Here is a 15,129-nt window from a genome sequence, read left to right as displayed (position 1 = left end):
TAAACTTAAATGTAACATGGAAGACAGATAATATAGTTGATTCCCAATTTTTCTCACACAGTTTAGAGCATTAATATGTAAAGTCAGATTAGGGCTGCCAAGAGATTTGTTTCTCTCTTCTTGCACATTTTATACTCATCTAAAATGCTGTTTCATCTATTCAACTAAAAAAAATTTGTGAATCACTAGACAATTGTATTATCTCTTCTTTTTAGTATCACTTATACTTTTTTAGACTTTTTTTCTAATTTTATCAATAATAATAACATTTTTCCCCAACTTGCCTTTCTTTTCCAGCTTCAAGACCAACAGAAAGGGGAGACAAAGGTTATGTCCCTTCTGTATTTATCCCCATCTCAACAATGTAAGTAATCTTAGTCACATGTAAAATAATTCGTATTGAACTTGTCCCAAAAAAGCTGGAAATTTAAGAGTAGAGCAGGGTACATATAACTGAGAATAAAGCATTTTAATGCTCAATGTCCCATTACCTTTAACACATAAAGCTAGTCTTCAGGATGCACCACAGCCCATCACAAAGGAATTCTAAAGCTGCCCTTTTATGTGCCTTATATTCCATAGCAGGCTGAATGCTCTGATTTCAAATGATGAATTAAGCATCTCAGTGTCACAAATAGATAAAGTCCTAGAAATGAGTTCTGTTGGGGTGATGGAAATTTCCCCCTCTACCCCTTCCAGTTCTTATGGCTGGACTAATAATAAAATTGACACAAGGTAGATTAACAGGATAAAAGGAACAAATTTTAAGTCGTGTGCATAGAAGTCTCATAGAAATGACTGAAGAAATGGCTAAAACAGGAAGCTTTTATTCTTTTTGGGCAAAAACTCAATAAATTTGTGAGGAATCGACAGGACAAAGATACTTAGGCTTTGGGTGCTAAGTCGTGAAGAATCTAAACAGAGTTTGGGCCTGGGGTATTAAATTAAAGAAGTAACAAGGTTCATTTGTATAGGCTTCTCAGCCCCGAATGAATCCCCCATCTCTGGCAAGAAGGATATTCTTCCACCTCCAGATGCAAGGAGGGCGTCTCTCACAGAAGAGATTTATTTCCTGCTTTCAGGGAGGCAGAGAGGAGGGTCAGAGTGTCCCTCCTGCATTGGTTCTTTCTTAAGTAACTTAAGTCATTTAATTCAAAATAATCAATATGCCACTGAGGCACATTTTGGGGTGGCCTGCCCTGAGCCCTAACAGTTCCTAACACAGTAAGTCACTACAAGCTATTATTTTTAATCCTTTTCCATATTTACCCTGTCATCTCTTTAAGCCGAAGTGATTCAACGGAGACGCATTCTCCAACAGACCTTCTTCCCATGTCGCCAAGTGTGTACGCAGTGCTGAGAGAAAACCTGAGTCCCACAACAATTGAGACTGCAGTATGTCCCCTTTCTTTCCATTGCTGTCAAGGGCATTTCTGAGGAAGCGAAGGTGGTGTGTGAATCAACGGGGGTGAAGATCTGCAGTGAGAAAACACATTTGTTGGAACAAATCCATGAGCATAACACAAGGGGTGTCCGTCTGTATGGTCCTGCGTGTTGCTGATGTTATGGGCATTGAAAGCAGATACCTACAATGACTTGAACTGCTTTGAGGTCCTTCCATTAAAAGCCATCCAAGGGCAAAATATCTCTGTATCCCCCTACTCCAGTACACTTCATCCCTACTTCCACCATCGGCCCCACCAATCCCCACCACTCTCCCCACTGTAGCAGACAATACTTATCTGTCATTATATGTAAGTCTAGTTTAATATTTTATTTTAGCAATTCAAGCACCACAAATTCCAATTTTTCTTGATTATTTGCCTTATTGGTCCTGTCCTGGGAGCTTCTTCAAGTAGTATATGAACAACAATCAATAGCAGCATAATAATACTCTTTGGAGAACTGAGTCATAATCTTATATGCTACTATGTGCTTTAGGATGCATTCTATGTAGTATTATTCCCCAATATTGTCAAGCAGTTCAAAACCCCAATTACATTAGGATGCATGTACATCAGAATAATAGATTCTTAGAGGGACCCTGAGCTCCAAGAGATTAGTGTCTGGCTATAAATCAAGTGGCTTTTAGTCCTTCTCTTGAAGATTTCCAGGGATAGAAAAACTTATTCCAATGTTAATTGTCCTTAAATCATTTAGTTATAAGAGGACTTTTGCTACATTTTACACCCGTTTCTTCATTACGTTTTTGTGGGATGAATAGGCCTCCTTAAAATCATTTTTATTTATTTTAAAGTTGCCTTTTATTTTAGATTGATCAACCTTAGTTACTTTTGTAAGTACTGTACTTAGTAGTTAATTGGTAGAAAGATTATGAAGTAAAGTATGTATTTAGTAGACAAGAGAATGTTTACCTAAGAAATGGTGACTTACTTGCAAAACAATAGTTTGCTCAAAGGTCATTTTCATTTTTCAATTTTAGATGAAGTCTCCCTATTCTGCTGAATGACAGGATAAGCTCTTGACACTCAAAAGAAGGAAGCAAATGAAAAAGTTTAAGACTGATCTTTGCCAACAATCACATCTTGTTTCTTCAGCTTTGTATATACCGGTTTCCAGGAAATGGTCAAGTCTGAAGCTTTCCTCTCACCGGTATGACACCCCCAAATGGGAATGTCATGATTGAAATGCTAAAAACCAAAGCTTCAGATAAACTTGTGAGATAAAACACTTTAAGAAACCAATGTTAATATAATATTAGCAAAAGACTCATTTGTATGTATTTGTTTCATTTCTGATTCTGTTTCTCTTGTGTTACTTATGATTTTGGCTCTAGCAGGTTTAAGTGTTCCGATTTCACAACAGGTCAAAAATAACAAAGTCACACGTACATTACTCAAAAACCAGCAGGATGGCCTGATGGAAAAGCCGAATAAGCTAATATCCTGAGTTCTAGCAAGTAAGAGTCATCACACTAGATACAAAATGGAAGTAATGACAGGGCATTAACAGCAGCAGTTCACACGGTGTGTGTCCAGGGGTGAATTAGGAAGCCTCTTGGTTGCTATGTCAACATTGTCCTAACTTCAGGAATCACAGCTGCTGGTACCAGGGCCAGGGAAACCTCTGCTATTAGGGAGAGGGATCCAGAGTCATTCCTGGTGGTATCTCAGGCAAACCGCACTAAAAGCAGACACATGGGTAAAAAATCTCATGAAATGAGGACTGGGAGGAAGATAACAACACTGGCCTTGGGTGAGTGATTTAATCCCTGGGTTGTGTGTTCTTCATCTCTAGAAGAGGTTAGGCTAGGTGGCCTATGGTCCTTTCCAGCTCTAAGAGTCTCTGGTCCCATGAATCCAACCTGAGCCAGGGGAAAGGAATTTAGGATGAGAAGTTCCATCCCTGGTGATGCAGGAGGGGAGGTGGTTTACTGAATGGCAATGCATGTATACGGGCTGCAGGTCTAGTTTGATCCTTCCCTTGCCCGGACTGAATGCTTAGTGGTGCCATTGAACAGCTGCTGCCCTTAGTAATAGTGTGGGATCTCCCAGTGCCCAAGCCCTGGGGAGCTCTCCATGTCTCCAGGCCCTAGAGAAGCTGCTGAGCCAGGTGAGGAAGTCATGATGCTGAGGCATCTGCCATGACCAGCCACAAAATGTCCTGAGGCTGGTGTCCAAGGTAAGCCCTGACTGCAGAGTCAGAGATGGCAGTGCCCTGTGGGGTGTTCCTCACTAACTTCTTTAACCCATTTCCCGTCTTCCAGGTAGGTCAAACAAGGAGAAGCTAATGTTTGATGGAAAAGATTTCAAAGAAAAAAAAAAAAAGCTTTTAATGTAACCTGCCTTCTCCCTTAGAGAGATTGCATCCTATCCATCTCATCCTTTATACCCCCCCCCCCCCACCACATGATCCTAGCTTGTTCCTATGGGACAAACTCTGCACCTGTCCCAAGGCCAATTCCCTTACTCCTTTGCAAGCTCTTGACAGTATTCTTTGGATGAAGGTGTCTGTTCAATGTAGGACCACAGGCTAACTCAAGGTGCATTTTCCCAGTCTACACTTCTCTTCACCAGCCCAATTTTCTTGAAATTCAAATATATCAATTGACAGCAGAAGTGGAAGAAATCATTTTAAACTTGGTTTAAGGAGGTAATTTCCTACCGGGAAATACTCATAAACAATTGGATTTAGATGCCAAAAAATGTTGCAGAAGCTTTTTTTTTTTTTTTTTTTAATTTATTTTTGGCCGTGTTGGGTCTTCGCTGCGCATGGGTTTTCTCTAGTTGCGTCAAGCGGGGGCTGCTCTTTGTCCCGGTGCGCGGGCTTCTCACTGCGGTGGCTTCTCTTGTTGCGGAGCACAGGCTCTAGGCCCGCGGGCTTCAGTAGTTGCGGCTCGCGGGCTCTATAGCGCAGGCTCAGTAGTTGTGGCGCACGGGCTTTGTTGCTCCGCGGCACGTGGGATCTTCCTGGACCAGGGCTCGAACCCATGTCCCCTGCGTTGGCAGGCGGATTCTTAACCACTGCGCCACCAGGGAAATCCCGCAGAAGCTTTTTCTCCCCTGGAAAATATTAAAAGTATCATGGACTCTCACTTATTTCAGAAGAATTTTGAAAAGCTTGTAAATATAGGGCCTGGCAGAAGAATGTCAAGGTTTCGTATATGTGATCACAGCCATCTTTGTTATTTGGAGGTAGACAGTACAAGGACATTTGTAGTTTACTCCCTATAATAGAGGCAGAGGCCTCAGTAAGAATAAGAGTCCAGTAAGTGGCTATTTTTTATTTAGATTCAGAAAATCAAAATCAAGTTCTTGATCCCAGGGTAAAGAGTTATTTCCAACGGTGTGAGTCTTGCATTCCAGAAACCATCTCTGTGGGGGTAATGGGATTTTGTCAGGAGATTCTTGCGGATACCTGTTTAGATCAGGATAAGGTGTGCTGCATGAGATGGAAATACAATGGGAAGGGAATTTAGACCACATTTCCACCAAATCCTACCCCAGAATATTTTTTTTTCTGCCAACTAATAGCAAAATAAGCAGCATTTAATGAAGCAAAATGTAAATTTATTTTCAAAATATTAATCACCTTTTCACTTCTCCCTCCAACCATCCAAGACCAATCACAGATGCCCATTTTGCTAATTCCTTTTCAAATTCTTTTTAATGTAAAGACTCACTTTGACCAATTGTACTGAATATCAATGTCTTTATCTGGAATAAATGGTGAAAGAAGGCAGCTGCCAGTGGATTTCCTCAGTCATAAGGTAACAAGGAAGGCTCCCCAAAGAACCAGGAACAAGGAGGATACTTCTGGCAAAGCCGAGGGAGTTTTCTGTGCCTCATATGGTTCAGGAGGCCCATGTACCCCCTGCAGTAGCAGGAAGAGAATTAGGGGTCAAAGCATCCTAGTGCTTTGTTCCAACAGCAGGTAATTATAGTCCGAACTGCGCAAACTGGTCTCGCTGTGCACACACTCCAATTTCTGACAGACTATTTTTCCTTTTTTTCAAATTGACTGTGAACACTGATTGATTTGACTGACTGCACTTCTAAAAGTCTGGCTTAGTGAAGTATAATTTACACATAATAAAATTCATCCTTTTCCAACAAACCCATACAGTTGTGTAACCACCACTGTAAGACATAGAACATTTCCACCAGAGTCCTCACAAAGAGGACACTATGAAAACATGATGAAGGACATTCTCCACAATATCCTTAGAGTAAATACAACAAACAATTCCATGTGGCCTCTTATGTAGACAGAGGGCTCTATTTAAAATAAATCGGATCATTTTACTCCTTGCTTAAAATCTTCAAAGGGCTCATGGTGCTGTGGATTGGCAGTTCTTAGCTGGGGTATGTGGATAGAATTCTGGAGAGTCATGAGTTTGAATGGCAGAAGTTAAAGCTTTATTTTCACAAACTTCTAACTGAAACTTAGAGTTTCCTTCAATTAGGAATAAAGGTAACAAACTGTAAACCACACCACGTTTTTGTCACATTACAGTTGTTACACTTATCTCAAAATATTGCTTATGCTAAGCACGATTTTGAAATTGCATTCATCCGACCCACTGCTAGATCTTACTTAATGCCATTAATAAAGAAGCACTTATATTACTCTATCACAAAGGTGGTTTTACTATTTTGATCTCTGTATTTCAATGTAATTGGTTTCCTATTTAATCTTATGCATTTTATTTTATTCAACAAAAAACATTAACCTCTGAAAGAGCTCATAGGTTCATCAGACTGCCGAAGGAGTCCATGGCACAAAAAATAGTTAAGAATCCCACCTCTGGATGAGGACTCTAATTCTCAACAGATCTTTCCAAAGTCATATATTATTTAGTCTCTTCTTAGTCTTCAACTTATTCCTCAACACTTCTCCCCAACAATAGCTTCTCATCCTCCAAAATATACACAAGACTGAACTACTTTCAGTTTCTTTCACAGCCCATGCTCACTCCGCCTCCCTCTGCTGTATCCTCTCAGGTCTCCAACCCCAGCCCACCTACCCTCTCACCTCAATAACATTCACACATCCTTCAGGCTCTGGAAAGCCTTCCTGCCCAACACACACACACACACACACACACACGTGCACATGTGTAGGGCTCAGGTCACATCATGCCTCCTCCATATCCTCTACATTACCCAGCACCATTCTTATCACCTTGGTTATAAATGCGTATCATCTGTCTTCATTAGACTCTAAGCAAGCTCTGTATGTACAGGGACAAAGAAGCCCTTGTTCACAGTTATATTCCTAAAATCTAGCACAGTCTGCCTCTTAATAAATACTAGTTAATGATTTAGTGTTTGAACTAAAGGACATACAGGACAGTAGTTAGTTCCTTTCTTTCCTTTGCTCCTTGATCTACCTGCAAGACCAGGCTAGAATTCCCTTTATAACCCTCCAAACTCTAAAATTGTGGAACAGTCCCCGATATTTTACTTCAAACTGATTAACCAAAACACACTTGCTATTGCTCAAAAAACATAGGACGTTTCCTCTACTTCACCTCACTCATGACTTCCAAACACTATAGAAATGCTCTGGAATTAGACTGTCCGTTAGCTCACTCTAACTACCCTTTAATTTAGGTATCTCGTGTGCCTAGCATCCCAGGCATCTGTCCACCCACAGATGAATCAAGTGTTCCTGAAATTTCCCCTTAATTCCCCGTGATTAAACTCATTGCCTTTATTACTCCTGCCCCTGGTAAAAGTCCCACACGACTCTCTCTTACTTAGGCTGGACAGTCATCCACTGAGATGTCTCACAGGCTGCTGCAGATGGAAAGAACCCTAGAGGCCCTCCAGACAGGGTGGAGATGGGGGAGAGGTTGGAGGGGTGTGGAGGAGTGGTGCTCTCACTGAAGTTTTTTGGAATACACCTGTTCTTAATCCTCCTCCCCCTCAATTCTAGCTCAATAGGCTAGAGCCTGTGCTGAGGTCTGAATGGTTGATTTAACCTCTGATTCCTTATCCCAGGGTTATTCATTCAAAAATATTTTTGAGACTATGTATCAGGCATTGCCTTTTTCAAACAGGGTTTCCTATCTGAACCACAAGACACAAAGTGATTTGCTTGACTATTTTCTCAGTTCTCCCAAGGATGGTACATAGTGCCATTCTAGATAAACAGGAGAGAAGGTAATTAATACACAGATGCCCCGGGCATTAGGCTGAATTCTCTCGTGGAACCTGAGATGAGACAGGCTGTAACACAGCACAAAGTCCCTCCTGTTGTGAGGAGAGATGAAAACAGACAAGCAAATAATAAAGGACAGATTTAATAAGTGGTATGAAGAATATAAATGTGACATAGAGTAACTGGAAGAAATGCTCATTGAAGGTCTCTCTGAGGAGATGACATTTGAGCTGAGACCTAAAGAATGAGAAGAAGCAAGTCCATTTCACAGCTGGGAACACAGCATCCTAAAGCAACAGCATACACATACATAGAACCCAGGCAGGTAAAAGCTGGGGGTACTTGAGGAACAGAAAGAGGTCACAGGGTGGGGAGTGTAGAAGAGCATGGAGAGAGTAGGACAAGATGTGTAGGAGAGGGAGACAAGATCAGATGGTGTAGGGCTCTTGTGGGAGTGTGGAAGGCTCTGGATTTTATTGCAAATGCTTTAGGAAGGAGTGGTGTTATAATTCGTTTCTTCATTATATCTAAGTTTTCATTTGTTTTAAGTAAACATGTAACAAGGTTTCTATAGAAGAACTCTCCCCTCCCTCCAGTACCCCTACTAGGGACCTCATGGGTGTGCAATGTGTGCATCTATAAAGGGCAGAACAGTCAGAGGCTCCACACTTGGTTTAGTGCTCTGCCTTTGCCTTCTTGAAATTCTTAATAAGTTTGAATAAGGGGCCTCTTGTTTTCATTTTGCACTGGGCCTGCAAATCATATAGCGGGTCCTGTCCTCTCCTAACGGGAAAAATAGATGTCCATTTGTATTCTGGGAATTATGTACAGTGCCCTTGCAGCCCTGGGGACTGGTGCTCACTGTCATGAGGCCAGAAGCTGTGGTCCAGTAAGGTGGGGCCCATCACACACTGGAGGTCTTAGGTTGCTCCCCAGGTCACCGTAAGTAGATAGAGCCTTTTAAAGAATGGTTGAGCAGAGCCCAAAGAAATGCTGTCCATGCCTCCTAGAACCATTCAGTAAGTAACACACATAGCACGCTGGGCCAAAACAATTTTTTCTGGTCCTGCCAAACTTTCAAAATCATGGTCCGGTGACTAAATTATTCTTCTCCATTATACTTCTTCCCCACTCCCTCTGATATAATCACCATAAGGAAGAAGGTGGGGATTGGGGGTGAGAAGTGGGAGCGGCGAGAAGACGCCAGAAGAAAGAGAAAAGCCCCCTCTGCAGATCTAGAAAAAGACAGTTGAAGAAACAGCCAGCCTCCCACCTTCATCTTTGGATTAAGGGCAGTCAAACCAGCTGGGTGAGGGTCAGAGCTGGAAAGACCAATGAGATCTGAGTTAGCATGTGTGCAGACTGTGTAGACAGAGAAGTGAGGGAGAAAAAAGGGACGTCTCCAGGCCACGGGAAGAAAGAAAAGATGGAAGAGGATGGGTAAGGTTTCCAGCACATTAAGCAATTAGAAAACGTCCCCCGCCATCCCTCCAAAGTTAAGAGGCACCCAGGCCCCCGCCGCTGCCTTTCATCGTGTCCAGGGCCACTATTCTCGGACTCGGGCAGGGAGGGCGCCGGGCAGCTACGGCCGGTTCCGGGCGAGCGTGTGGATCCCGCCCTCGCGGAGGCTGGGATAGGGAACCGGCCGCTGGGCGGGCTGTCAGCTGGAAAGCCCCGGGCCCGCGCCTGCGTACTGCTCGCTCCATCTCTACTTTCACTTTTCGGTTTCTTGTCAATTCTGCTACTTCTCGCTCCCAGACTATTTCCCCGAAAGCACGTGGGACGGCTCTTCTGAGCAGCCGCGTCCCTCCCGCCACGCGCCGGGCCAGCTATTTTGGAAACTTATCAAACAGCCTGACAGACTGCACCTCCCCGAGTGTACCTCATCCTGGGCGGGCCTGGGCTGCTCTTCTGAAAGCACAGGACTTCAAAAGGTGCTCGTGAGGGTGTTTGGGCTACGAATGTAATACTGCTCGTAATAGACATTAAAAAAAAAAAAAAAAAAAGAGAGAAGAAAAGTAAAGAAAATTATAAGAAGTAACCCACCACCCCGGAACATGTTAGGGACATTCTGTAGAGGGTCCAGACTAGCAGGCAAAGTTTGTGTTTATCATAAATGCAATGAGAGTTGTCAAGACTTTTGAGCAGGGAGTGACTGTATAAATAAGGTGCTTTAGAGAATTTAATGTGGCAAATACAGTCGAGGGGGAAAGGACAGAAAAAAGGTAGTGTAACTGGCATCTACTGTAGCATTCCAGTTCTGAACTGATGAAGGCCTACAGTGGGGTATTGTCAATGATGGGAAAACTAAGGCAGATAAAGGCATAGGGAAGGAAGCATCCACAGAACTTGATGACAATCAGAATGTGGAGAGCCAGAGAGAAACATCCTATTTGCAGCTGTTAAGATTATTTAATTTCCCTGTCAATACTGAAGCTAGTCTCTGTGCAAATTTTACAGTACCAGAAAAAAAATATGTTTAACATATTATCTACCTTTCGTAGAGCTTTTCTCAGACATTGTCTGGGCCCTTAGGACAGGGTGTTAGTAGAAGGGGAAGGACTTTTTTTGGTGTCCTGGCATCTTTTTCACAGAAGGCTGCTACTTTGGTACCAAGGGTCATTGCTATCAGTACCGGCTTTGGGAGGGTGAATATGTGACAAGAGGAAGGAGCATATAGATGTGAGAAGGGAAAAAACTATAATAGATACACAGATAAGCATACCTCTGGGAAATTATTTAGAGCCTTTTCCTACCCAAAGTTGCGTTATTATTCTAGGCTTGATTCAAGTCCCACCTACTTAGAGGAACCAATTGATTTTCTGTGCACGCATTCCAAGAAGATCTAGTCTAGGCTGGCCTCAGAGATGCCTACCTGGGGAAGTGACATTTAAGCTTAGATTTTAGCTAAGACATAAAAGATGAGTTAGCCCGCAAAGAAGTTGGGGGAGGGGGACATTGGCTCAAGGGGCTTTCCAGATGGAGAACTACTGGTGAGAAGGCCCTGAGTTTGTGGAAAGAGCTTGTCTTATTTGAAGAACAAAAATGCTGAAGTAAGGAAAGAGTGGCACAAGATGGGGTTAAAGAAAGTGATGGGGAAACCAGGGCTTTATAGGTTACATTAAGAAATTTGGATTTTGTAAGAAAAGCCATCAGAGGATTTTTCAGGTTGGCAAACACATGATCTGCTTTGCAATTAAAAAACAAACCACTCAAACTGCTGTAGGGAATATGGATTAACCAGGAGTTAAGAACTGAAGTGAGGCAGCCATTTGGGGAAACTACTGCGAGAATCCAAATGAGAGAAAAGGGGGGGTGGTGTGGGAGATGGCAAGAAGCGATGAGACTTGAGAAATATTTAGGTGGAAGAATCAACAAGGCTTGAGGACTGGTGGGGGTGAGAAAGCAATGTCAAAGGTGGCTCCTAGTTTTCTGGCATGCGTCAGTTCTAGAAAAAGGGCAGGTTTCAGGAGAAAGATGATGAGTTGGTTCTGAACACAACTAGTTTTTAGAGCTTACCAGACATCCAAGTGGAGGGTCAAGTGTGGGCTGTACACGTGGGTGTGGAGCTCAGAGGAGACGTGTGGACAGGGTACCCGTGTAGAAGTTCTACATATCTAGAAGGACATTGAAGCTGTGGATGAGGTCATCACAGGACAGCCTGAGAACTGTAGGTAAAGTAGACCAAGATCCGGACCCTGACCACACTTTGAACGGTTTGGTGGCGGAGGAGGAGCAGAGGATGGAGAAAGGGTAGCAGAGAGGTAGGAAGAAGCAAGCAAAGTGTGTCGGCATCATGGCCCAGGAAGAAGTGTTAAAGGGTGGAGGTGTCAACTGCTTAGAAGGTTTCTGAGTGGTCAAGTAAGGTGAGGACAGAAAAGCGTCCCCTGGGTTTAGCAACATGGAGGTCAGCTGCTAAGCCGAGCGTCTAGAATGACAACGTCTCCACCTGTGTCCTCTGCCTCGAATTCTCAGGTTTGGGGCTGATATAAGGATCTCCAAGTTTGGGCCTCTGCAAACACATAACTTCCTTTTAGTTGTTCTCTAAAACATGTGTAAACATAACCCGCAACTTGCAACACAAAGCTGAGCTTCACCTCCTCCAGATGGGGGCCCTCCCCGAATTCTAAGGAAAGACCCAGCGGGTTGGCAGAGCAGTGGTCCCGGGGGGGAGTCGGCGCGCGCTCGGAACAGCCGCTTCCGATTGGCCGAGAGCGGCAGCAACCCGGTGATTGGCGGGAGCGGAAGGAGGCGGGGCGTCTGGCCGTATCTTTTCTCCCGGGTGGTACTTTCGCTTTGCTGCGGTTAGTTTGTGGAGAGAGCTTGTCGCGCCCGGGACGACGCCGGTCAGACCCCAGAAAGCAGAGGCGACCCGGCGCGCCCGGGAGAGGCAGCACGGCCGCGCCTTCGCCCACCTCTGCAGGATCCGGAGCGCAGAGTGAGTGGGCGTGAGGTTCCGGGTGCCGGGGTGGGACGTTCCTGGACCGCCGTGGTCGGGGCCCAGCGGCCGGATGCCCGGCGAGGGCGGGCTTCAAAGTACTGACAGGTAAATCCGTTATCCGGGAAAGAACGCGTATCCCAGGTGTTGTTTTCGGTGATGGCACGGTTGCCCCAGCCAGTCGTGCTCTGGTAGTAGAAAATGTCTTGTGCAATAGAATCCTGCGCCCCTCCCCCGCCGAAAATACTGCATCTCCCCATTTACCCTCATTTTTCTCTCTTTTCCGCCGCTTCCATCAGAGTCATGTTTTCTTTTCTCCGCAGAAAGTTTTCATTTGCCGTGTGCCACCCCCAGAGAGCTAAGTTATACGCTCGCACCCTGTGCATGCAAACCTAGCAGTCTTGGCATCTGACGTGCTGTGTGTAGCTGCTGCTTGTGTTGAATCCCCAGCGCTTCGCTGGGGCACAAGGTGACAGGTTAGTAAAATGTTCACGAAACGAATGAATGAGTATGTGACTTTGGAACTTAATTATATGTCTGTATTTAAGGATAAAAGAGCTTAATGTGCTCCTGGAATGTAAAAGTGATAATTAGTTCCTGCAGACCCCCAAATAATATAATTAGTCTTTAAAACAAATTCTGACTAGTACCAAAGAGTTTGGGGGAAGAAAAACAGGTGTGTGATTGTGCTTTAAATGTTGTTTGTATAAGTTGGATAGTTTGTTTTTATGGGACAGAAATAAGACTTGAGCCTCCAGCACAATCCAGTTTGCAGTTTAATGCAGGACTCAAACTTGTTGGACCATAATATGGTTTGCCCTTTACTTTCTAATTCAATCTGAAATCTACTAGATTTCACTTCAACAGACTACTATTGAGTACATAATACGTGCAGGACACTATCCACAGTGCAGACGATGTTTAAAAAAAAGATAGTCCCAGCAACTCTGAAGCTTACATGCTGCAGGGGAGACACCATAGAGCTTTTTAAGGAAGACAGGGACTGATGCTCTAATAGAGATACAAAATGTAATGAGGCGCACGTTAATGAAAGCTTAATTATCTCTGGGTGAGTCTCAGACAGCTTATGGAGGAAGGGCTATTTGTACCTACCTTTGAATGCTGGTAGAATTTAGAGAGGCAGAATGTGGAAAAGCTGTTTTCAAGGGTGAGTGACAGCTGGAGCAGTGCAGAAAAAAAAAGTAGGTAATTTGGTGACTGGGTTGCTTTGTTAATGGATGAAAATAGGGTCAGAGTGGAAATCAGCCTGGTAATGGGCAAACTGTAGCAATTTTGAACTAGAGAATGACGTGGTCAAAACCCGTGTGCAGCAGAAGGCCAGATTGGGAAAGAGTGTTGGAGGCAAGGTGGTTGGAGGTCTTGGGACTGGAGAGGAAGAAGTCAGGTAACTGGGGGATGGTCTTGCCACTCCCTGTGCTGGTAACAAGTTTTGTGAGAAGAGGGGATGGATTCTGGATTTGTTAGCATGAATTTATTGATCGCCTGCTTTGTGCCAGGTGCTGTATCTGTATTAGGTCATTCAGTCTTAAACAACCACCCTGTTGAGAGGGAAGTGAGTAACTTGAGGTCACTCACCTAAACAGAGGTGTTGCAGTCCCCGCTGGTTGACACTCTGGCCAGCATATTTGCTTTAGGCATATCCTTATTAGACACCTAGTAGGGAGGGAGAGCGCCAAAGATTTAGAGTCTTCCACTCAGGTAAAGTAAATTCGAAGTGAAAAATCAAATTGCTACAGCAAGTGTAGCAAAGGTGTGGACTTGGGTCCATTCGAACGGGCATTTGTGATGGTGACTAGCTTTGTAGCCTCACCACATCCTTACCTTCCTTTGGAAGGAGATTTGTGGAGTAGACATGACTTCATGCCTGCCCACGTATGCTGGCCAACAAGCGTGCATACGCTCTTCCACGCCCTGCTTGAAAATCCAGACCTCTTCCTCAGGCCTGGTAGGACAAGATTCACTTATATCTACTCTGAATGTTGTCGGCTGTGCACTGATGTAAATCCTAATTTACGCTATGGTGAAGAGAGGCTTTTCATTTTCCTAATGGATGTTCGGACTTAAATCAGGTGTTTTAATTTTTAATCTTCAGAACTGCTATGTAGAAGTTGACTTGCTGTTATCCAAAGAGATAGTATTATTTTATCCTTTCAGATTACATTTAACAATGTTGTTTCAGTCTTTAAAAATTATCACTTAGGTTTAAGAATTCTTGTGCAGACTTGTTGTTTGCAGTAGGCAAAGAGGAAAATATATCTCTTTTAAAAGATATATAACCTGGGAATTCCCTGGTGGTCCAGTAGTTAGGACTGTTCGATTCCACTGCAGGGGTCACGGTTTTGATCCCACGTTGGGGAACTAAGATCCTGCATGCCGTGCAGTGTGGCCAAAAAAAAAAAAAAGAAGATATATATCAAAAATAATTCATTTTAATCACTTGAATCATAAAATATAAAACACCAGTTTAAAATTCTTTGGATTAAGTTACAAATGTTCTATAATTTATAAGAGCAATTTCAGGGAGAGTTCTTGCGATTTGTCCTAAAGCAAATCTAATTAGTGTTTTCCATTGATTTATTTGATAAAAGTGTAGATTCATTTTAAAGGCATATGAACACCTACTGTATGCCCAGCACTGTTCTGAAGATGCAGCAGTGAAAAACCCCCCCACTCCCAAATCCTTCCCTTCATGCGGGGAAAATAGACACTAATCAAAATAAAAAAGAAAATATGTGATAGATCAGATGGTGGTAAGTGCGATGGAGAAGAATACATCAGGGAGGAGGGATAGTGTTTTCCAAGGTGAGAGGTGGTGTCATTTTAAATAAGGTGGCCAGAGGAGGCTTCCCTGAGATGCTGGCATTTGAGCAAAGACCTGAAGATGTGTTTTTTGGAGAAGAAAAAAACTTTGACCCAAAACTCAATTAAAAAACAGGCTTTGAAATATAGACACCATTTTAAAAGTATATTTCAAAGGCAAATTATGTTTTTAATTAAGCAAGATATTTAGAAGAAGCACAATGCTAGACAGGCTTTCTTTGGAG

The 15,129-nt window shown here is 43.3% G+C and overlaps 2 protein-coding genes across 3 annotated transcripts in view; both read left to right on the top strand.

Annotated features, from left to right (window-relative positions):
• The window catches only part of STAT4 (signal transducer and activator of transcription 4), a 92,498-nt gene extending 89,801 nt beyond the window's left edge, over positions 1–2,697 (top strand). The window contains exons 22-24 of the mRNA XM_036859057.1: positions 298–364; positions 1,287–1,395; positions 2,444–2,697. Of these exons, the coding sequence (XP_036714952.1) occupies positions 298–364; positions 1,287–1,395; positions 2,444–2,470 (203 nt within the window). The 3' untranslated portion in view covers positions 2,471–2,697. The remainder of the gene's footprint in view (positions 1–297; positions 365–1,286; positions 1,396–2,443) is intronic.
• Positions 2,698–11,904: 9,207 nt separating this feature from the next.
• STAT1 (signal transducer and activator of transcription 1) overlaps positions 11,905–15,129 on the top strand; it is a 42,873-nt gene continuing 39,648 nt past the window's right edge. The window contains exons 1-2 of one of the 2 annotated variants that reach the window (XM_036857728.1): positions 11,905–12,064; positions 12,388–12,540. The gene's annotated coding sequence lies outside the window, so the exon portion shown is untranslated. Of the gene's footprint in view, positions 12,173–12,387; positions 12,541–15,129 lie in introns of both variants that reach the window. The other variant, XM_036857729.1, reaches the window with a different exon arrangement.

The sequence above is a fragment of the Balaenoptera musculus genome, chromosome 7 (genome assembly GCF_009873245.2).
Source record: "Balaenoptera musculus isolate JJ_BM4_2016_0621 chromosome 7, mBalMus1.pri.v3, whole genome shotgun sequence".
Classification (NCBI taxonomy): Eukaryota; Metazoa; Chordata; class Mammalia; order Artiodactyla; family Balaenopteridae; genus Balaenoptera; species Balaenoptera musculus.
The sequence above is the reverse complement of the archived record's forward strand: the minus strand, read 5'-3'. Positions and strand labels throughout refer to the sequence as shown.